This window comes from Armigeres subalbatus, chromosome 3 (genome assembly GCF_024139115.2).
Source record: "Armigeres subalbatus isolate Guangzhou_Male chromosome 3, GZ_Asu_2, whole genome shotgun sequence".
NCBI lineage: Eukaryota > Metazoa > Arthropoda > Insecta > Diptera > Culicidae > Armigeres > Armigeres subalbatus.
Window position 1 is genome coordinate 209,167,953 of NC_085141.1, and position 14,257 is coordinate 209,182,209.

A 14,257-nucleotide genomic window follows, 5' to 3' on the forward strand; every position below is an offset into this window, starting at 1 on the left:
TAACCAAAATAAAGTCGATTTTAACGGTTTAATGGTTACTTTTCGGTAGCCCAGGATTGTACCATCTACGAATTTGTGCGAATTATTCAATGCTAATGCTTATGTCTGTTCGGTTCGGATTTCATGGAGATGCTCCGTAAGTAATCTCACAATACGGGGGTAACAAATGGGGAGTCACTTCAATCAAATAGATACCAATGAAAACTTCATACATAGCACTCGCGCTCCATCTATGGATGCATATCATCTTGCATTCATGCATTCATGTCACACTGCTATTTGTGATGGGAAAAATTTATGGCTTTGACGGAATTGTTCTAGACTCTGAAACGGTCAAACCGAGTGGGAAATCCAGATTTATCAGGCACGATAAAAGCACAAACTTTTTCATTTCTGACAGCCGTGTGCGGACGGGCGGCGACGCATACGTCTGTCATATATGAACAAAATGTTATGCATTGCACGTAGGCATGTACGAGAGTTACACTGAAACTGTCTGTGGTGCGGTAGATGTTTTACCACCGGGATGATTTCAAACTAAATATTGTTAACGGTTGGGAATATTAACATTATTATTAGAAAGCCTCATATACCAAATTGAACTTAATATCGCTTTCAAAAACATTCATTTTATTGGTTTATCTGGGTTTATGGTCATTTAACGATCGATGTGAAATCCTATAGTTTCCAACATCATAACATGACTTGGCAAAAGTAAGGACTTTTGATCTATCTGTTCACATTCCGGAAAATCCCTTTATATTTATTTATTTTTTACAGTCTTCGATTATGTTTTTAATCGTACAAACTAGGTATACAGCATAAATACGATTACGCAACTTGAATGTCCGTTTACTTAAATCAAAATAATACAATTGACTGATTACATTAAAACATTCACAACAAACGTCATATGGATTTTTTTGCCTATTTCGAGAGAAATTAGTAGAAAGGCTAAAGTCTGAGTTGAAAGAACAGAAGTAGAAAAAAATAGAAGAAGCATTCGTTTGGCAAGCTATCAATAAGTGCGATAAGATCAATTCATCTCAACCGGGAATGTTAATAGTAAGGGTATGCGATAACAAACTTTTTCCTAACGAAACGAAACGAAACGAAACGAAATTTGAAATGTCTTTGTTAATTCGAAACGAAACAAAATTAAGGCCCATTTTATTCGAAGTTTTACGAAACGAAACGAAATTTTATTTATTTTTTCGCTGAATTTTTACTGAATTGGTTTTACATTATGTACGCAATTCTAGTTTTATTTTTTCAAAGTCAAATAACTGCATTGCGACCAATAAAGGTTTAGTAAGGGTCTGTTCACAAATTACGTAACGCGAAAATCCGAGTTTTTGACCCCCTCCCTCCCCCTTTTAACAAAAAGTAACATTTTTGGTACCTCCTCCCTCCCCCATGTAACGCGTAACTGTGATAATTTTAATAGCAGGTTTTTTTCCCTTCTCTGAACACCATTTGGGTTTTGGTATTTTTTGAACACTGTTATATTCTAACAGTCAGGACGGCACATGATCAAAAATCAAGGATATTAAAAATGCAGCTAGTAGAAACGAAAATAGAATTTGCGATCATAACCATTTACATAGTTTTGCGGAACTGTGGTGTCGAAAAATACAATATTCGCTTGGTATTTTTACGCATATCAGTCCTGCTATGTCAGCATGGTTGATTTCGATAATGACTAATATACTATCTTCTATCTATATATTAAAAATGAAATGGTCTGTGTTCGTATCCGCATAACACGGAAACGGCTGGATGGATTTTTTTCATTCCTTCAGCGAATATGTTCGTAACCGTTTCCGACGGGTTTATATAATATTTCTTCATGCGAAAATTACGAATAATGTTGAGCAAGTCGTGAAATACTAAAATTAAGATTCGTATGGAAATTTTGCATAGGCAGTTCAAAACGCGCATTTTCGCCTACTATGCAGGACAACGTCTGCCGGGTCAACTAGTAAACGATAAACAGCAATTACTTCAATCAGTGATTTAAAAAAAAGGCATTCAAATAAATTTTTATTCGCGTTATGCGTAACATTTGGTAGTACCCACCCCTCCCCCACCTTTTAGTGTAACAAAGTATAACGCAAGTTGGACATCCCCCTTCCCCCCAGAAGCGTTACGTAATTTGTGAACAAACCCTAACAGAAGAAACAGTCTGCGATAGGTAAATCGCCGCGTTTCTGTTTATTAGCGTGCCAAATGAATATATGGGAAAAATTTGTCATCGAATTTTCAACGACATTGCTCACAAGTTTCATTACCCCAAAATATGACCCCATGCAAAATTTGAGCTCAATCGGACATGGTTTAGGGGTGCCTAAAATACATCAAAGTTTTGAAATTTTTACCCATGAAGATTTTTCCAAGGGAGAAGTAGAAAATCGAATTTTTGTTGTTGATGCCAAATGACTTAAAATGCATGGGTGCTCAAAATCTTGCTAACTAAATTTTGAATTTTTGTTACTTTGAAAAGTTTTGAAATCAGATTTACGGAGAAAATTATCAGATTGCTAAGCAATGTTTATTACACTGAATTTTAATTTTTCGCGGTTATTATTACGCGGTATCGCATGAATTCAAAACACAACGTGTAAAGATAAAGTTGCAAAAAAATCAAAATTTGGATAGCAAGATTTTGAGTACCCCTAAATCATGTCCGATAGAGCTCACATTTTTCATAGCGGCATATTTTAGGGCTTAGGAAATGTTTGCGTAACATCCAGTTTTTAGGTGCGATGAAAAATTCTTTTCGCCATAAGAATTTTTTTAGATGTCCCAAAACAGTCGATTCTTTTAAAAAAAATATTTCTCAAAGTCATTTTGAGTCCTTTGGCATCAAAAAACAAAACAAAAATTCCCCCCTTGGGAAAAAAAAGTTTTTGTTAATTTTTAGCACCCCTAAATCATGTCCGATTTAGCTTAAATTTTGCATAGGGGAATATTTTTGGCTATTGAAAAAATTGCATCTGTGCCGCTTTCAAAGGACTTCATCATGGAGTGTGGGATTTTTTTGTATTTGGATTCAAATTTTGTTAAAAACCTTATTTCACTCAAGAATTATGTGATTATGCTGAAGCACACTCCATTTTGTCATTTTAGCGTGGTTTTATGGCATTGAGCTAACTCAGAACCAGAAAATGAATGCATAGGTTTAATTTTTTTTATCTAGTGGGATACTTACTTATCTTACCCACAGCTGCCAGGCGTATACGCTGATGGGGAATTGTTAATAGCATACATTTGCTCGCAAGAAGAATTCTCTTCACCTTTCTAAAATGCACATAGATATGATATTTAGAAATGTGATCGTTTTTACGGCAGCAGTTTTCCAGGTATGAAGAAATAATTATTCCTTTCTAATGCAAAATGTTGTACCAAAAACCTGTAATTTCCTTCCAAGTTCAACATTTTTATACGAGGTTCGGAGACCCGGAGTCTTATATACAATCAGTTAGTGATCAGCACCAACACGATCGATTGCACACTAATCAAACGAATTTCTGCTCCGCAAGGCAAATTTTTTCACTTCGCCCGAGATCAGCAGCAACACGTTCGATTCCGCACTCATATTGTACAAATAGTCAAAAAATATCACAAAATTTTAATTTTAATCTTGGGGCTGCATGTATATTTCCAGGATTCGCTGAATATTGGCTGTTGTGTGAAGTCTCCTCTGAACTTTTTATTCTTACTTCCGGGTAAGATTCTAATTGTTCGTAAAATGCTGCATTTTGTTTCCCTCAGGGACTTCTTAACCTTAATCGGTGCTTACCCATGCGCTTAAACCTGGTTTGAGGCCTAACCGCATGTGAAGAAATCGGTCTTTAATAGGAAAAAAGCCATCCAAAAGACATCACAAGGCCAAGGGCCCTAGGCCTCTTTGACAAAGTTATACTAATCTGATTATATTTATACTCTGAGCCTGACGTCTTAAATATTGAGTTGGAAGACTTTTTAAAAAATAGGATAGACAAATTAAAGATACTTTTCGTTTTCTGTAAGACATTTCTAACAAAACACTGAAGATGTTTCATAGAAGAAAGCTAAATACCTATTTATCGAATCTGAATGGAATTATGTAGGAAGCGTTAATAGAAAAAAATATATAATAATAAGTTTTGCAAACAGCTTTATGATTTTGTTCAGCAACGCAGCCAAAATGTTTGATAATGCACGACCGTACGAGGCAGTTAAGCTTAAATTTGTTTCGAAATTCCGCGGAATTCCGAAGAATTGCGTTAAAAGCTAGATTTTTCAAGTGATTATTTTGTAAGTCTACGAAACGAAACGAAATAAAGAAATCAAATTTCGCGAAATTCGGCGAAATTTCGTTTCGAACCACCAGAAACGTAATTTTTCGAAATACCGCATATGGGTAAAATTTAAATCTAATTTAAATCTAAATTGCAAAAGTGTAAAAGAACATACTTGTCTATATACATAAAAACGAATTTCTGTCTGTCTGACCCTTATAGACTCAAAAACTACTGAACCGATCGGCGTGAAATTTTGTACACATGGGTTTTTGAGCCGGGGAAGGTTCCTAACATGGTTTAAGACCCCTCCCCACTCTGGAAAGGGGGGCTCCCATACACAAATTTCAGCAAAACTCGAAAACTAATCAGAGGATAAATCAATTTTAGGCGAAACGAAGCTCGTCGGGTCTGCTAGTGGAAAATAAATATTAGGGAAATAATTTGTATAGATTTTTGTTAAACCTATAACGCTCATGTGAAGAAATAAAACATATTTCCGAAAATGCTTTAGGTAACCCAGCAAATCTCTATACATAAAATCTCTATCTTCTTCTTCTTCTATCTTCTTTTCTATATTTCGTTTCTATATTATATATATATATATATATATATATATATTATATATTATATTTATATATATTATATACATATTATTTTTATTCTATATATTTATATTTACATTTTATATTATATATTTATATTTTTTTATTATTTTTTATATATATAAAAACCAATCTATGTATGTATGTTCGCTAACTACTTCTGAACCACTTGGCCGAATTCAACCAAATTTGGTACAGATATTCCCTATCCTCAGGGGAAGTTAGCAAAGGGGTGGGATGGTCCTGTGGAAAAGGGGGAGGGGTGGTGGGAGGGGTTTTGTTCAGAAAACGAACAATTCTGTGTAACTTGCAACTCCCAGGACCGATTTCAACCAAATTTTGTACACATATTCACTACGAGGAGGCAATCATATGAGAGGGGATTTGAAAAAGGGGAGGGGTATGGAGGGAGGGGTTTTGTTCAGAAAACGGGTAATTCAAAGTAAATTATGAACCCCTGTACCGATTTCAACCAAATTTAGTACCCACATTCTGCATCATAAGGAAAATATAACATAGCGGGTGGGATGGTCATTGGGAAAAAGAGGAGGGTATATGGGGAGGTGTTGTCTTTAGAAAACGAGCAACTCAGTGTAACTCCCAACCCCCAGGACCGATTTCATTCAAATTTTGTACACATATACACTATGAGGAGCCAATCGTACGGGAGGGTATTTTGGATAAGGGGGAGGGGTCTGGAGGGAGGGGTATTGTTCAGAAAACGGGCAATTTAGTGTAACTTCTGAACCCCTGTACCGATTTCAACCAAATTTGGTACACACATTCGCTATCCCAAGGAAAAGATAACATAGGGGGTGAAATGGTCATTGAGACAAGAGGGAGGGTAAAGGGAAATGGGTTGTCTTTAGAAAACGAGCAATTCAGTGTAACTCCCAACCCCCAGGACCAATTCAATCCAAATTAAATGATGAAATCATTCAACTCTATGATTAAAGATTATGATTAATGATTTATTAATTTTTGACAATGATGAATGATAATGATTAACGATTAAATTCATTTTTGACAATAATTAACGACGGTTTCAACGGTTTTATGAATAATGAAAAAACCGTTGGAGTATGATTAACGATCACCGATAGTGATGAAATGCTGACACACTAGATTAACGATCGATATGATTAATGATTAATGATTATGAATGATCAAATTGAATGATTTGCATAGTGATTCATAATCGAGTAACCTTTATTCCAAATTTTAAAAATTATATGATTATGATTAAAGATTAATAAACAAAAGCAAGATATGCAATGATCCAATGTTCCAGCACAACTTCTGTACCCCTTGCCCGATTTCAACCGAAGTTGGAAAAAACATTCTCTTTCTTAAGAAGGCGAAGATGATAGGGATGATGTTTAGAAAACGGGAAGGTTGTGGAGGGACTGGCACTGTTCAGCTCTTAATTACCTCAGTGTTACTTCTGATCTCCCCTTAGCCGATTTCAGTCAAATTTGGAGCACACATTCTTCATATTAAGGAGACGACGATAGTGGGTTAAGGATGGAAAAGGGGAGAGTGTGGTGGAGTTGTATTGTTTACATACTTAGTTTTTTTTTCTGCAGCCCGGCAAAATCCCCACAGCCGTGCGCCAGCAAAATAAAAAACAGATATTTCAGCTAAAATTACGTTTGTTAGCTGATTTTCGGTAAAATAGTTGCTGATTTGTTTTTTGAGCCATTTTGACAGAAATCTCGGCAAAAAAAAGTTTGCTGGGGCACAGCTGTGCGAATCTCGGTAAAAGTTTAACATTTTGCTAAGATCTCTGTTAAAAAAAATTAAATGTGTAGATATCGATCAACTCAACACTTCATCGAAATTATGGTTTGCCCAGTGAAAAGCAATGATTGAAGTGTTTCCTTCTGGATGGTGAATGTGATCATTTATTTAAAAATAAACGGAATAAGGCATCGATGGATGTTTTTCCTTCTTTAGAAATAGACGTTTTCCCGGAATAAGGCGATTTTGGGTTTGATCCCTTTTTCAAAATCAGTCAATGTTTTTAAATGAAATCTGCCTTCTTTTAATCAAATAATGAAGTATCCATAAGAAAACACAATTATCCTTTTGACCAATTGGCCTATTAATTTTCCGATTGTGAAAAAAACTGCGAATTAAACTGGCAACTCCGAGCAAGGCCGGGTACATACAGCTAGTACAATATAAAAATGAGTTTACATTTCCTTTGAGGCAATATAATTCACGAAATGGTGGACCAATTTTCACGATTTTCTCACTAATCGATTCGTCTTCTAAGCAGCTGTGTTTATATATGCTAAGAGTTGATCAATTTGAAATTGTAAGAATGCAACGAAGTAAACTTTGAGAAGATGGACGAAGCCAGACTGAAGAGGGAAGCCAAGCGGATCGGACTAGTAATCAACACGTCGAAGACGAAGTACATGATAGGAAGAGGTTCAAGAGAAGACAATAGTTGGCGAGTTGGCATCGGTGGTTACGAAATCGAGGTGGTAGAAGAATTTGTGTACTTGGGCTCACTGGTGACTGCCGAAAATGATACCAGCAGAGAAATTCGGAGACGCATAGTGGCTGGAAATCGTACATACTTTGGACTCCGCAAGACGCTCCGATCGAAAAGAGTTCGCCGCCGTACCAAACTGACAATCTACAAAACGCTCATTAGACCGGTAGTCCTCTACGGACACGAGACCTGGACGATGCTCGTGGAGGACCAACGCGCACTCGGAGTTTTCGAAAGGAAAGGTACCGTACCATCTATGGTGGGGTGCTGATGGCGGACGGTACGTGGAGGAGGCGAATGAACCACGAATTGCATCAGCTGTTGGGAGAACCATCCATCGTTCACACCCCGAAAATCGGACGACTGCGGTGGGCCGGGCACGTAGCCAGAATGTCGGACAGTAACCCGGTGAAAATGGTTCTCGACAACGATCCGACGGGCACAAGAAGGCGAGGTGCGCAGCGGGTAAGGTGGATCAATCAGGTGGAAGATGACTTGCGGACCCTCCGTAGACTGCGTGGTTGGCGACGTGTAGCTATGGACCGAGCCGAATGGAGAAGACTCTTCTTCGGCCTTAGTCTGAATAAATAATAAAGAATGCAACGGTGTTATGAGTTCTGAACAAAGCCATCAAGTTCGAACTAAAATCGATCTGGAGCGCGACGCCGCATTCAACAAAATGATTGATAGATCGCAAATAAAACCCGAGTGAGATCGGACAGGTTCGCCCAGTATAGGATAAATATGCGATTACTCGGAGTACAGCTGAAGACAACTTCTGAATCCCATTTGTGATTCTTAGTCAAATGTCGCTATAATTTTTACTTTGTGGAATTAAATATGAACTCTTTTTACAATAATTCAGCTTTTTGTTGGAACTGGATAAAAAACATGATATGGACTTAAAAAAATAAAAAATTAAATGGCAGCCAATATTATCATAAAATCACACCGAAATAGCATACATGCAACAAAATATGCTATGGATAACAATAAACTAATAGTTCGAGATATTGATTACTTCTTACAAATAGCATAACCTGATAACTGGATTATATTTCAGTACAAAATATTGATTTTGTCGTTTGAGCTGTTATCACTGTTATATTAATGATGTGCATATTTCATTTTGATATCAAATCACGATTTTTCATTATTATTGAGCTATTTTTGTCTACTTGAGATTCGTACGATTGAGGCTAAACGTAGAAACACATTCTTCTATTGTTTCAACTTTAGGTAAAATCTGACGAGGTTTTCTAAGTTACAAAATTTGGGAATTAATTGAGAAATGAATGAAATGCAGAAATTCGCACCTTATTAATTTCGTTTGTACTCCGAAAAAGGACTGTGCCTGTGCAAGCACTTACTTCCCCATATCCTGTTCGCTATCTGATCCCGGTGAATGGACGAAAACCACTCCTCGTAGGCTAAAATGTATTTAATGAGAAGTTACTGCCCGAGTCTTCTGTTGCCAGATTCTGAAACTAACAAAGTTTTTCCTGAAATCAGACCATAATTCAAAGCTGTTTGAATTTCATGAAACGTTTCGGGAGAAATTTGCGGATACGATAAACGTGACTTACATCGCCGAAGACACTTCCACTGTGGTATTGGTCGTGGTACCGAAGACCGGAATAAAAGTCGATGAAGCCTCAACCAAGCACGAAGTAAGATGCGGTAAGCAAAAGAGTAGAGCTCAACCCAAACCCCCTCTTTCGCAACAGATAGGCAACTGACTATGTGTTGAACTTCGGCAAGATATGGATAGTTTTGCGGAATATTCGAGCCATTAGGTTGCCTGCTAGGGTAGCTTCTGATTAGGGAAATTGTTTATTTCTGTAGTCCTTCCTGCATTCGCTCATTAAAAGTTAGGATTCTTCCCGCAAGGCATGTTTGGTCCATCCCCTGCACACAGCATCACATCAGATCGTAAAAGCAAACTGTTAACCTAAACGACACACATTAATGGCGGCGTAAACGAGTGATTAGGTACACGACGAAGGAACATCTTTATAAATGAGGTAATGAAAGCATCCATTGGATGGAACGCGCCCTGCCACGTCGTCAACTATGGCTACAGGACAGCACGGACGGGAAGGAAGCAAAAGAAAATTCCCACCGATATCACGTTCCGCACATGTATTTATTCTGTGCTATTTAGCTTGCTAGTCAATGCAATAGTTGGGAGCAGCCACAAAGGTTTTTTTTTTCTTGCAGAGAAATAATTAATATTGGTGGATTTTTTACAATATAGTGATGAAAACATTCATAAACCGTTTTTCGCGAACAATAATATGCTGCTATGTAAATCGCTAATAGAAGATCTGGTATCACTTTATTGATAGTCAATATTGAACAACATTCTTAGAATGAGATTATTGTACCAAGTTAGAGCTAGCATTTTTGAAGTCGACCACGGTTTTGATTATTGTTCTTCTTCAATGGCTCCACATTTAATCTGGAACATAGACTGCTTTTCAACTTCTAACTAATTTGAATTGAAAAACACCTACGAAGTAAAACTTTTACAGCTTCCAACAGCCTGTGCTGGACACCATTACGCGCTGCGTTTCCATTGATTCCATAAGTCAGACCTCCCATGTGGTCCACGACTAGCTTCCTCTAACCTTCTAGGTGCTCCAACTCGGCATATATGCGATGACTTGCACAATGTGAAATTCACCTATAATGAATCCTGACATTAGGGCATGCAGTGATGTGGGCTGTCTAAATATAGAAGTGCATTGGGTTAGGTACAGATTAGACTGGCCCAGATTACTATGGGGAGGAAAAAATGTTGTCGAATTCCAAGGGGCACCCCCCTTAATTGTATCTTTGGGTGAGAAAAGCAATCTCTGAAAATTTCAGCTCAATCGCTTGTTGCATAAGCTGGCGCATTTGATTTGAAGTTTGTATGGGGATTTCAGCCAAAATGTATAAGAAAATACACCTCCGTCACTCATTCGATCTGGAAATTGGTTCTGATTGCTCGATTGACCTCAGAATTTCAAAAACGGCAGTTGGTATGCTACAGAACAATTTCACAGAACATTGCATGATGATTAAATGAACTTTTATAAAATTTTCGGCTATACATTTTGGCTGAAATCCCCATACAAACTTCAAATCAAATGCGCCAGCTTATGCAACAAGCGATTGAGCTGAAATTTTCAGAGATTGATTTTCTCACCCAAAGACACAATCCTGGGGGTGCCCCGTGGAATTAGACAACTTTTTGTTTCCTGGGCCAGTCTAGTACAGATACGTGCTGAAAATGGTGTGCAAATATCTAACGAATGCTTGTCCTAATGAGATGAAATGATTTCAATGGTGTTAGTTTTTTTTTAGTTTTGACGTAGGACTACGTCTGTCTTTTCTATATTGGGGTACACTTTACGATTGCGAAAACCGTCAAGAAAATATGATAGACTTTAAACTTTAATATCTCAGCCGTTTCTCGATGGATTTAATTTTTTTTTGGACCATTTGATCAAGGATGAGTCAACGCTTCTTTGTATTCATATGAAAATACTATTTTTAACTATTTATTATCGATAATTGATAAAAAGTTTAGAAATAGGTAAACTAACCAATCACGTACATGCATCACTAGCACAGACATCAAAAATCAATCACTTGCGGGTTTGGATCTAATCCTCAGTTTGAAAAAGATTTCACGCAGAGCGGACGCATCAAAGTGATCGCAGCGGAGCAGACACAGCATCACAGAGCTGGTAAAGTTTTCAACGGAAATCCATCGCATCGGTGGTGGTGCTCGATGTGTTGCTGCAGATCATTCAACCTCAACGAACCAGCATTTCATATGAAGAAAGGGTTGACCATAAACATAGCACTGTGGCGATCACGCACCGCCAGTGCCGATGCTAAAAATTTATTACAAATTGTGGTGTCAGTTAGTTGGAAAGGAGCATTGGGAAAAGAAAATTGGTTCTTCTCAGGACCAACATTTCATGGAAAGAAAGAGTTAATTGCGAAAATGAACTGTTTCGGTGGCATCGGGTTTGGGGTGGTAGATTGGTTGCTGTTAGTGATTCCATCCATTCAAATTTACTTTGAAGTTTATTTCGGGTAGTCGGATCAACCTTCTTTTGTATAAAATCAATGAAGACGCCACATCTGTGGAAACTATCTACAGCAACCATCTATCAGTGAACGTCACTCAGACAGACAGATGCCAACATTCCCATCGAAAACATAAATAAACGGCTCTTATCAGGGCCACCAATCTTTGATGAGGAAGAATGAGCTTATATTGAGATTTTCGGAAGAGTGAAATATCAATGTTGATAAAGAGACACAAACTATGATGACAAATACCATCCAATTCGTATAGCTACGTAGTCCTACGTCACTTTTGCGTACAACCCGATTGGGCTGCACCTTTGAGTTTTTATGCTGAGTTTCTCAAATTCGTTATAAGTAAACCTCATTTTAAAGCAATCTCGATATAACGTAATTCATTATAAGGCAACTTTTAATTCTATATAATGTAACTTTAAAAAATACTATGATTTTTTTTATTTATTTAAAGTTGTACAGATAAATGGACAATCCGGCAGCACATAGTCCATGGTTCGTTGAAGCTGTAGTTGGTGCGACGGGTGGGGTGCCAAAAAAGCGAGTATTGTCGTAGACGTCGTTGGGGAGCTTCAGTTGGGAAGTTCAATTGGCTTAGGAGAGCGCTGCAATCAATATCCCCATTCAGCAGACCAAACACAAAGAGCCGTTGTAGTAGTTTGCTCCTAGCAGCCAACGATTCTTGGGAAATAAGCCGACACCTTTCTTCATAGGGCGGCAAGTTGATGAAGTCATTCCAGGGCAGCACACGTAGAGCGTATCTAATGAAGTTCCTTTGGATAGCTTCTATTCTATCATTTTGAACGACGTGGTAGGGTGCCCAAACAACAACAGCATATTCCAGAAGGCTACGAACTATGCCACAATATATAGATTTGAGCGAATAAAGTAATAAACATCCTGGAAAGCGTTGGTATTCCTTTTCACAAAGCCTAGCATGGCGTAAGATTTTGCTGTGACCATTGTGATGTGCTCATTGAACCTCACTTTTGAGTCAATTACTACTCCCAGGTCCTGAACCGTGGAAACTCGTAGGAGATTGTTGTTTCCCATTGAATAGTCAACGTACGAGGGATCGCGCAAGCGGGTGAAGGAGATAACACTGCATTTGGATATGTTAACTTCCATGCCATTCAGAGTGCACCAGTGCAAAAGATAGTCAATATCTTGCTGGAGGGCACAACAGTCGAGATTAGACTCAATTGCACGGAATATTTTCAGATCGTCGGCAAACATAAGTTTCGACGATTTCAGACGGGTAGAGAGGTCGTTGACAAACAGGATGAAGATTAGTGGTCCAAGGTGGCTTCCCTGAGGAACCCTCGACGGTATTTCAAAGCTGGGCGAATTGACTCTAATAAAGGCAGTGCGATCGGTCAAATAGGACTGCAGCCATTGTGTAACCCAGTCCGGTGACCCCATACATTTCAATTTGTCGACAGCGAGTAGATGAGGAACTTTGTCGAACGCCTTGCTGAAGTCCACGTAGATGCAATCAACTTGACGTTTTTTCTCAATTGATTTAATCAGTGAGTTGACAAACACCATGAGGTTAGTCGTAGTAGATCGTTTCCGCATGAATCCGTGTTGATACTCGGTAATCATTGGATGCACTGCGTGATACATAACTTCGTAACCATCTTCTCGAGTACTTTAGGTAGGCAGCTCAGAATGGAGATCTCACGATAATTCTCCACGTTATGTATATTACCTGTCTAGTGTATTGGAATAATGGATGCGACCTTCCATGCTGAAGGGAACACATTACTGTTGAGGGAACGATTGAAGTTTATTGAAACCGGCGAGGCTAAAGGTGCAGCAAATTGCTGGGCCAGGGCCTTTCGAAACATCTACGTTTGAAAGAACTTTCTGAACTTCATCAACAGAAACATTCAATTGCGGCAAAAGGACATTGTAATGTTCTAAGCTACTCTTCCAATCTCGATGTTCATCAGGTGAATGAGCAGGGGGGACATTTGAGAACACATTCTTGAAGAATTCAGCAAATAGGTTGGCGGCACCTTCCGCATTATCTGCATTAGTGCCCTCGAAGTAGGCATTCTGTGGAATACCATTATTACGTCTAAGCTTCTTCACAAATAACCAGAATGACGATGGGTCCCGTTAAAGTATGTAATTGTTAAATTTCTCTATATCCACTATAATTTGAATATGCGAAATTGAAAGAGATGGATAGAGATAGAGATTCTCAAACTGAAATTGGCCACGTCCCACCATATTTTTTTCAATTCTAATCACATAAATTAGTTTCATCAGAACAATGTTTGTGAACAGCTTCGATACACCTATGCCTGGCGTATTGTAGAGCTCCATAATCGTCGATCTTGAACGATTATCCCCCAGTTTCCCCGAACGTTCAGGGTCCCAGATCCGATTCCACTGCGTTTTACAAATTTTACGAATTTTACGAATTTTACAAATTTTACAAATTTTACAAATTTTACAAATTCTACAAATTTTACAAATTTTACAAATTTTACAAATTTTACAAATTTTACAGATTTTACAAATCTTACAAATTTTAGAAATCTTACAAATCTTACAAATCTTACAAATTTTACAAATTTTACAAATTTTACAAATTTTACAAATTTTACAAATTTCACAAATTTTACAAATTTTACAAATTTTACAAATTTTACAAATTTTACAAATTTTACAAATTTTACAAATTTTACAAATTTTACAAATTTTACAAATTTTACAAATTTTACAAATTTTACAAATTTTACAAATTTTACAAA

At 37.6% G+C, this 14,257-nt stretch overlaps 1 protein-coding gene across 1 annotated transcript in view; it reads right to left on the reverse strand.

Annotated features, from left to right (window-relative positions):
• Positions 1-13,118, reverse strand: part of LOC134222265 (secreted protein C-like) — a gene marked incomplete at its 3' end in the record, with an annotated part of 52,926 nt that extends 39,808 nt beyond the window's left edge. Inside the window, exon 1 of the mRNA XM_062701408.1 lies at positions 12,480-13,118. Within this exon, the coding sequence (XP_062557392.1) occupies positions 12,480-13,118 (639 nt within the window). The remainder of the gene's footprint in view (positions 1-12,479) is intronic.
• Positions 13,119-14,257: the final 1,139 nt, after the last annotated feature.